The 9,847-nt window shown below is 42.2% G+C and overlaps 1 protein-coding gene across 1 annotated transcript in view; it reads right to left on the bottom strand.

The window, feature by feature from the left end:
- Positions 1-269: 269 nt before the first annotated feature.
- The window catches only part of LOC311244428 (voltage-gated purine nucleotide uniporter SLC17A9-like), a 34,735-nt gene continuing 25,157 nt past the window's right edge, over positions 270-9,847 (bottom strand). The window contains exons 11-13 of the mRNA XM_084333926.1: positions 9,340-9,395; positions 9,088-9,117; positions 270-6,179 (exon numbers count right to left, since the gene is read on the bottom strand). Coding sequence (XP_084190052.1) covers positions 6,004-6,179; positions 9,088-9,117; positions 9,340-9,395 — 262 coding nt within the window. The 3' untranslated portion in view covers positions 270-6,003. The remainder of the gene's footprint in view (positions 6,180-9,087; positions 9,118-9,339; positions 9,396-9,847) is intronic.

Raw genomic sequence — 9,847 nt, 5'->3', positions numbered from 1 at the left:
CACTAGGCAAAAGCTATTCTTCCTGGGGTCCGAAATAGATAGATAAATAGTGTAGATGTGGTGGCCGCTAACGTTACATTTGTTCCTAATGTGTGCTCAGTGATGATGACACGACACAAATAATTATTACTCGTGTGTCGTGTCGTCATCACATACTGAGCACACATTAGGAACAAATGAAACGTTAGCGGCCACCACATCTACACGAACGTCTACATAACATATAAGAGTTGTTTGTAGGTCGGAAATGATGGAATAGATTTACCAACAAAAAAAGGTGTTTAACCTGCTCATACCTTATTAAAAGCGTGGGGCAGGAGCAGCACGGATAACTTGGTTCTGTATCGTGCTTCCATTCAAACAGACGGCAACACACGTGAGTCGTGACGTCAAGTCTCGCTCGCGTGAGACTTCCTCTCTAGATACTCTTCAATACCTGGCCAGGGTACTCCTGGGTCCTAGTGCCCCCCCATGTTACACTATATGTCATGCACATGTATTTTATATGTTAATAAATTGCATTTATCTTTAGTCCTAATTCTGTCACTGTTTGATGTCACAAAGAAGGGTGTATCCGAAAGCTGCCTACAACATTTGTAACGTGATGAAAAAGTAAACAAATAATTAACTGTATTAGACACTTGTTAATGATGAATAGGCTTCACTTTAGATTGGCCCCCACGATAGCATCTGCAAATGATTTATAGATGTTTTATGAATGTCTTAACAAATCATTTGTTGAACATGAAAAATAAATGGAGATACAGTATAGTCGTTTTTTCATATCCATTTTTCAAAGCATCTACAAATGTGTTACTACACATTAAACAACATTATTTAATGATGAACAAATCAAGTACAAACAATGTTGATAAGGAGTTATAAATAATGTAGAACTAATCTGTAAATGTTATACAAATATAGTTATAAATGATTTAATAATAATTTATGAATGTATATAAATGGTTTGTTCATGATTAGTTCATTATCCACTAATGCGTTATAAATACTTTGTAAATGGTATACAAATAGTTATAAATGATTTAATAATCATTTATGAATGTATATAAATGGTTTGTTCATGATTAGTTCATTATCTACAAATACCTTATAAATGTATTATAAAAGGGCGTTATTATAAAGTGCTACCAAAAGATGTTTGTGCCGCATGCAGTGTTGCTCTAATTTTGTCTTGTGTTGTAAATGCAGCGCACCCTTCCTCCACAGTGGTGCACCCCCCCCCCCTCCCCCCAAGACCCAAGCGGGAGTTTCAGCTCGTGTTGAGAGGGAGGAGGAGGGAGCCATGCTGCGTTTCTCCAGCTATTCTGAAATGTCTTTGGTAACTTGTAGACAACGACAGAATGTTTTGTCGTCATCATAGATGTTCTCAAATCAATAAGTAATTGTGTTTTAATAATCGTGATTTCAATATCAATCAACAGCCCTATGAATCCATTCTTACGCTTCCTGTAGCCACTCACCATGGCTCAAACTCCACTGATTAGGCTATAATAATGTATAAAAAAAATAAAGATCTAGTCAAACTCCATGGAATGAACATTCAACCACAAAGCTGTTCATTGAAACGCTCCCAGTCCCGATGTGCTCTCACACTCCGTTAGGCCCGACTGGCATGAAGGATGCAGGATGTAGAGATATCAATCAACCAAACTCTGAGCATCATGGTCAACATTTTTGGTGCAATTCCTCTCCCATTACATGAATTAGCCACAAAATGAATAAATACATAGATTCTACAGATCTCACATTGGTCTTAGAAGGTCTACATTGGTGACATCTTCTTGTACAATGAAGCTAAACGTCCTCATTCAAACTGAGTTAGCGAGGAGCTGGAAATGACAAATACATTACACTCTCTATTCAGCCTACCTAAAACTCTAGTCAAGTGTAATAATAATAATAATAATACGATACATCTGAACATTCTCCAGTGCTTCATCTACATGAATATATTAACATACAGTACAGTATTTGCTGTAATATGAATCAGTGTGTGTATATGAAGTAAAGGGGTTCACTGTACTAAAAACATTGGTGTCACACAGCTGCGTTGCACATGTACTCCGTCGTAAACTAGTGACATCACATCCTGTCTAGACGCCCCTCAACTAGTGATGTCACCTCCTGTCTAGAAGCCTGTGAAGTAAGCGCGGATCGTCAGGGTGGATCTAAGACACAAATCGCGTATCTCTCTCCTCCTCTGCTTCCCTAGTTTTCACTGAAACGGATGAGAATGTAGGTCATGTCCACCGACGTCTGTTCCGATGAGGAATGGAGAGATGAAGAAACTTTAAGGAATTAGGATAGGTCCACAACCAGCTCTATTGGACTTTAACGTGATGCCTGACAAACTCAAAATGGACTTAGGCCTCTTTGTTTTCCATTTCCACAAACAGTCATATAGGCTACTATATCATTTCTCTACAAAACCTTTGGACTGGACAAAGCAAAAGTCATATAAATATAGAAGTAATAAAAAATAATTAAGTGAGGTATTTGTATATCATGCTATCATTTTAGAAAGAAAAAAAGAAAAACAATAGAATTAATAACCTTGGGTCTCGATTGTACACAAAGCAGATCCATTGAGACTGTATTCTACCCCCTACAAAAAATAAAAGTGTAACAATGAAAAGATGAGCTTGTGGTACAGGATATCAGAATGGGCGGTGGGTAATTAGCCCCTAGGTAATGAGCTGTCAATCAGACGGTTCTGTCGGTGATGGGGGACAGAGAGCTCACCTAATGTTACTAATAAAAGTCCTTTGGTGTGACAGTAACTCCACACCCCTCCCAAGCGTGAGAACATCTGGGTCTGTCACAGCTGTCAGAGATCTTGTCAAACTAAACATATCCGTCACTCTTGTCTCGTGGTTCCTTCACCAACCACACAGCTGTTAGAGGGGTTTGGACATATGGAATGGAAGGGAGAGAGAGAGAGCAAGCGAAAGAAAAGAGAGAAAGTGAAAGCGTGCACACACAGTTGCACACATAGATAAAGACAGACGTGCGCAACACACACAATTTGGGCTTTGTCTTAAAAGTGGGCTAACCATTTCCATGACTACACTAGTCCACCGCACCTGAGCACATTTAGTCTGACAGAAAATCCAAACAAATGAGAAACAGAAACAACTAGAAAGGTGCGCTCAATGGAGCACAAATCTCCACCAAGAGGCTACCTTCCATCCTAATAATACATATAGCCACAAGCGTCGATTCTGGGGTTCAAACCAACATGGATTGTTAAGATTTAAAAATTATTTCACACACATGGTTCAACAGTGTTATGAATCATATCCTGCGCGTTTTGTAATGATTGGACAACATTTCTTTGATTTATAGTTTTTTTTTTTTTTTTTTTAGCGCCCCCCCCCCCTAGTGGTACATTTGAATGAAACTTTCAGGGTATGTGTCAAGTACATATGGGGACATATCCTGCACGTTTTGTGATGATTGGGCTAATAATTGTTGACTTTTGGATGAATGTTTTTCATCACACTTCCAACACAAATACCAGACTTTATGAGTCTTTATGGCGTGGTAGGGGTTAGTACTTACTTACTTATAGCACCCTCATCAGGCCTATTGGGGTAATATTCCAGGAGTCACATTCCTGTTCTGCTGTTAGCCTATGTTGTAGATTTCATCCACCAGAACCTTTTAGTTGGCGAGCTATGCTGAGCATACACAAACACACAAACACACACACACACACACACACTGACCAGACCAATCTTGCACTGCCTGGCAGAGATAACAAACAATTCAACAAATTAACCCTTGCATTGAAGAACCATATAACTCAGTTTTGCACATGTTTGGACAGCATGTATTTTCAGTTGTAAAGTCAATCCACATCAATTTGTGTGAATGTGAAAGGAAAGTACTGGACCCTTAACCTCTTAACTTGCTCATGTCCATGCACACAAGTCACGGCACTTTGCGAGCGTCTAGCGGCTGCATTTTTCGACGAACATATAAATTACCGTTCGAAAGATATATTTGTTGCCGTTCGAACGCCACCTCACTCGACCAAATCCGTGCCTCGGTTCTCGAGTTACATGACGATATGTCACTGAGCGTCTTTTTACGCGCTGCGCGTCAGATGACCACCCCGGACACCAGACGCTCCAGAACTGGCAATCATCCGCTGAGGGCGAAAATTATTTCAAACAATACCCCACGGTGGTGCAAATACAGGAAGTAGGTGAAAGTTGACGAGCGAAAACGAGAAGTGAATCACACTTCAGAATAAACGGCCATGGATGAGGAAATGGATTTTGGAGAGTTTTTCTTTTTTTCAGCGGTTTTACTCGGACGTCTCTCAAAGACCCATTTCTGAACGGATTTGTATGACATTTGGACCTGTACTACATAAGACTTCAGGCTATGGAACCGTGGTGTTTTTTTTATATTGCAACCACTACAGAAAAATTTTCAACTCAAGTTCAGATCTCTGTTACTCCATTTCATTAGCACTAAAAGTGACTTTCCAGGGGCGGCCGGGTAGCGCAGCAGACTAAGCGACTGTCTACCACCACAGAGACAGTGTGATCGAATCCAACTGTGGTGCTTCCGGGTTGGCCGACCGTCCATACGAACACAATTGGCAGTGTTAGCGGGTGGGAAACCCGGCGAGGGTGGGTCCTGGTCATTGTAAACAGCGACGCCTACAGTTTGGTCGGGGCGCCTGCACAGCAAGGGAAGGATCTAAGAGAGGTAGTGTGACCTTCCACATGTTACACTCTCCCAGTGAGAGTCCGCGCTGCCAGGTGAGAAAAAGCGGTGGGCTGGGTACACATGTGTCGGAGGAAGCATGTGATAGTCTCCGCCCTCCCGGACCGACGGTAGGGGGTAGAGTGCGCAACGACCAGGAAGGGGATTGGGAATTGGCATAACGACTAACATTGGGATGGGAGAAAAACGGAAAAAGAAGGGTGGAAAAAGATAATAAAAAAAAATTAAAAATAAAGTGCCTTTCCTTTTTTGCATTAGTAACTTCAGAATGTTATCTTTCAAAAGAGACCAGGCTCATGCATGTGCTATAAGTATAAAGTATAAAGCTAAGCTTTGCAAAAAAAGTATGCAGTCCTCAAGATCAAGTAAAAAAATTGCCACTTTTCTGGGTGCCTGTTAAGAGGTTAACTGTCTTTCCGACTACTAGAGGACAGCAAGGGGCAAGTAAACACAATTCCGTTCTTCTCAAATTAAAGCCTCGTCACTATAAACATAAAACTGCTTTACTTTGCACAATCTTGTTGTAAAGAGATTTGCTGAAAAAAAGCAATTGTTTTGAAAAAGTGAAGAAAATACTGTTACCGGTAGTTAAAAAATGTATTGCAACTTTAACTATGAATGAAACAATTACCATTGCAACAATGTTCCTCTGAAAAAATAGAATGGAGTTACATGGTTCTTTGTCTGAGGTACTCAAATGTTAAACAAGCACCATGAATTGAGCAAGCGAAGTCATAGAGGTACATCGGCCCGCCTTCCAATGATCTCTACCAATAATATATTAAAGAACTCATTGACCAATTCACATCCTCTTTAGTATCATGGCATGTTCCTTCACACAGTGGCATTCTGCTCATAAATTCAAGGCTGGGGTTCCTTGGGTCAGTTCAGCAAACATTCCAGTTAAAATTGTGCCGGCTAGGATGTGTACTCTGGCAGCTATTGTAGTACCGCTACCCAATGCTCACGTTCCAGTTAAAATTGTGCAGGCTATGATGTGCACTGCTACCCGATGCAGAGGCAATCAAAATGCCCCTCAAGAGATTTTAAGTGTGCCAGTTCTCACCCCCATGGCTGGTGCCGTGTTGTGGCTGATGCTGGTTTCCCAGGACCCCATTACACCCCCACGACTGGTGCTGTATTGTGGGTGATGCTGGTTTCCCAGGACCCCCCCATCAGTCTCTCCCTCAGGCACATCCTGCTGGTCCCCTCCGAATGTTCCATGGATTACCTTGAGGATTTTTAGATGTGGATGTTGTGGTAGCGAGGCTTGGAGTCGATGTCGACCCTGCGGGCCTCTGCGAAGGCCAGGAAGGTGCAGAGACCCAGCAGGTTGACCACCGTGATGAGGGCAAACACAGACGCCCACGAGCCTGTGGTCTCGATCAGATATCCAGAGAAATATACCATTAGGACCCCTGCAGAAGAACACATGGACAGACTATTAGGCCCAGTCTGTAATTCTTTAAAAAAAAATAAAAAAAAAAATAAACAAGGGAAATCAATTAACCATATCTGTTGGTGGACAGGGCTGATAACGTGTCTGTTTGGTGGACAGGGATAATGATAATGATAATGTTCCAAACATGAGAGTTCACACACTAAACCTGTTCAGATGAGGACTGGACTATTATAGTCATAAAAAAGGAAGGTACTGGAGACACAGATCATCTTTAGACATTTTTTTAAAGGGGAACTATCTTACTATTTCTTTCACTATTTGGGCAATTTTACACAATTGCTGTGAGTCTATGGAACACATCTGTAATCCCCCCCCCCCCCCCCCCAAAACATTAATTGTTTTGTATTTCTAATCAAGTTCTGAAGAGCAGCACTTTCTACCCTTCAAGATTCCAAGCTGTTTTTGGCTGGGCTCCGCCCATACTCGCAATGCGCTGTATGACAGTCACCCACAGTCTACTCTGCACTGGCAGAGATAGAGAGATAGAGAGATAGAGAGGGAGACTAATTAATTTCGCCGCGGGGGGGGGGGGGGGCATAATCCCACGGGACAATGCATTGGTAACTTGTTTCAAATTACAATATATACCCCCGCGAATATTATTGCACGGATCGGAATACGCGCTGGAGTGTGCGCTATGATATTTTGCAACAGGTTGACGTGACGCGAGTGCTGATAGAGAGCAGAGAACGAGCGAGCGAGAGAGAGGGAGAGAGGGACAGATAGAGAGAGAGAGACGAGAGATGCTCCGAGAGCGCGTGTGTTTATCCCCACACACACTCACAGTCGGGAGTGTTTGTAAAATCCCCCGACGACTAGAGTTTTACCATATGAGAGCCTCTCCCTCCCTCCCTCTCTCTATCTCTCCCTCTCTCTCTCTCTCTCTCACTCGCTCGTTCTCTCTCGCTCTCTCTCTATCAGCACTTGCATCACGTCAACCTGTTTGAGGAAGTGTCAGTGACAGGGAAACCGCTTTCGCATTATTTCCACGCGCTCCGTTGTGGGGGCGGACGGTGGCTACAACCATGGCGCTGAGATATGCAGATCAGTGCCTAATTCACGTCAGCGAACCAGTGAAATCAGAATGGCTTGGTTCAGTGGGGGAGGACCTTGTTTCATCTGAATTGGAGGAATGCACCAAAAATTGTATTTGCAACATAGTGTTGATACAACCCCACATTGCTAGAAAACAATGCTAAACACTGGAAAAGGCAATTTATAAGATAGTTCCCCTTTAATAGGGTGCAAATAAATCACTAATGTTTCAACACAAACGTGTCTTCTTCAGAGTGATCACTGTCTGATCACCCTCTCTCTCAAGAAGACATGTTGTACATGACAGTAAAACCTTTCATATGTTTTAAGATAAGAGAAGATATTCCTTCTGGTTTGATCTCCGAGATAAAACATTGGGCTGATGTAGTCTCTCCTTTTGGTTCTGGTTAATAGCCTAGCTGCAGAGTAGCTAACATTGGACTGATGTGGTCTCTCCTCTTGGTTCTGGTTAATAGCCTAGCTGCAGAGTAGCGAACATTGGACTGATGTGGTCTCTCCTCTTGGTTCTGGTTTATAGCCTAGCTGCAGAGTAGCAAACATTGGACTGATGTGGTCTCTCCTCTTGGTTCTGGTTAATAGCCTAGCTGCAGAGTAGCTAACACTGGACTGATGTGGTCTCTCCTCTTGGTTCTAGCCTAGCTGCAGAGTAGCTAACACTGGACTGATGTGGTCTCTCCTCTTGGTTCTAGCCTAGCTGCAGAGTAGCTAACACTGGACTGATGTGGTCTCTCCTCTTGGTTCTAGCCTAGCTGCAGAGTAGCTAACACTGGACTGATGTGGTCTCTCCTCTCGGTTCTGGGAGACTAAGGCTCAGCTTCTTCCCCCAGGCCATCAGAACACTGAACACTGAACTCTCCACACACAAGTACACATGAGCACACACACAACACACATTCTGCATTCGCTCACACACAAACGGTCACTTTAAACACAATGGAAAGGACACTTTTAAAACACTTTAAAGGAACGAGGAAAATAAATGTCACTTTAAGGAAAGAACTGATGTGGTTCTTGTATAGTATAGTTTAGAAATAGCAAGTATAGCATAAGGATATAGAGTAAAAACGGTATATTGTATAGTAGTGTACATCGGACCCAGTGCCTTAATTCGTAGCTTACATTGTATTGCATTATCTCAGGACTTTAACATGTCTATTTTATCATGCCTATTTTATGTCTATTTTATTACCTGTTTATTATGTAGTATTATTGCACAATCAAAGCGGGCATGGCCACCCGCATTTCATTGTATGCCCTGGTATGTATGTGACAAATAAATCTCTTGAATCTTGGTTAATAGCCTAGCTGCAGAGTAGCTAACACTGGACTGAAGTGGTCTCTCCTCATGGTTCTAGTTAATAGCCTAGCTAGTTAGCTAGCCTCGTTTTTAATGACTTGGAGTCTTTCTGTGGGAGGCCAGTAAGGAGTGCATTACAGGAGTCAAAAGTGCAATAGGACACACCCTTGGAGATTAATATTCAGGTAAGATTCAACACTTTACTACAAAGCTTTATTGACAGCCATGAGCTTCACTCCCAAATAACCTCATGTTTGATCAGTCCAGGGTTCCCAGATGTACACCGCATGAATAACTACAGAGGAATGTCAAGAAGCCTGTACCAAGGCCCACACTGGACCCCTAACTGTCATCTCCTGGTCCCTCTATTATTCATCAGACACAAACTCTGACGATTGCAGGATTAAAATATGCATGAGCCTCACGCCCAAGTTTTACTTCAGACGAGCGGATTCATTATTTTGTTCATTAGATCATTAAAAGAAAAGGCCAACACACAAACAACACTTACCAGAGAAAGCACCACATGTATTCATAACGCCTGGAAAAAAGCAGATAACACGATTGATTTTCATACTTGATAAAGGATGCAAAATGTAACAGATAATTCAAAATAAATCATTTCTGGAGGGGAAATTGTCAGTAAAGCAGGTCAGAAAGAGTTCCATCTATAATATAATATATAATACAGTCTCTAGGTACGTTTCTATAAAAGCTGTAACATTTGGGAATATTTATTGTTTATTATTTTTTATAGACCTACCGAACAAAGCCCCTGCACAGGACGGAGCCAGATCCTGGACGTTCACAGAGACACCGCTGTAATAGAGAGGCACATCGCCGTTTAATCAGATACAGAGATCCTGTACGTTCACAGAGACACCGCTGTAATAGAGGCACATCGCCGTTTAATCAGATACAGAGATCCTGTACGTTCACAGAGACACCGCTGTAAGAGAGAGGCACATCGCCGTTTAATCAGATACAGAGATCCTGGACGTTCACAGAGACACCGCTGTAATAGAGAGGCACATCGCCGTTTAATCAGATACACCACTAAATACACCTCGTATCTTTATGCCTGCTGAATCGCCTCACAGTAAAAACAAACATCCCAACTGACAAAACTCCAACTCCTGCTACCATCGATAGCAGGACAAAATGGACAAATTGATCGCCCTCACTACTTTTCAGGACTCTATCGCAGAGTTGTTTAGACACACCTTCAGCCGTCACCCATCCTTTTAACTGTAAGTTGTCCGTTCTGCTTC

The sequence above is a fragment of the Notolepis coatsorum genome (assembly GCF_963971535.1).
Source record: "Notolepis coatsorum genome assembly, chromosome: 17".
Taxonomy (NCBI): Eukaryota; Metazoa; Chordata; class Actinopteri; order Aulopiformes; family Paralepididae; genus Notolepis; species Notolepis coatsorum.
The sequence above is the reverse complement of the archived record's forward strand: the minus strand, read 5'-3'. Positions and strand labels throughout refer to the sequence as shown.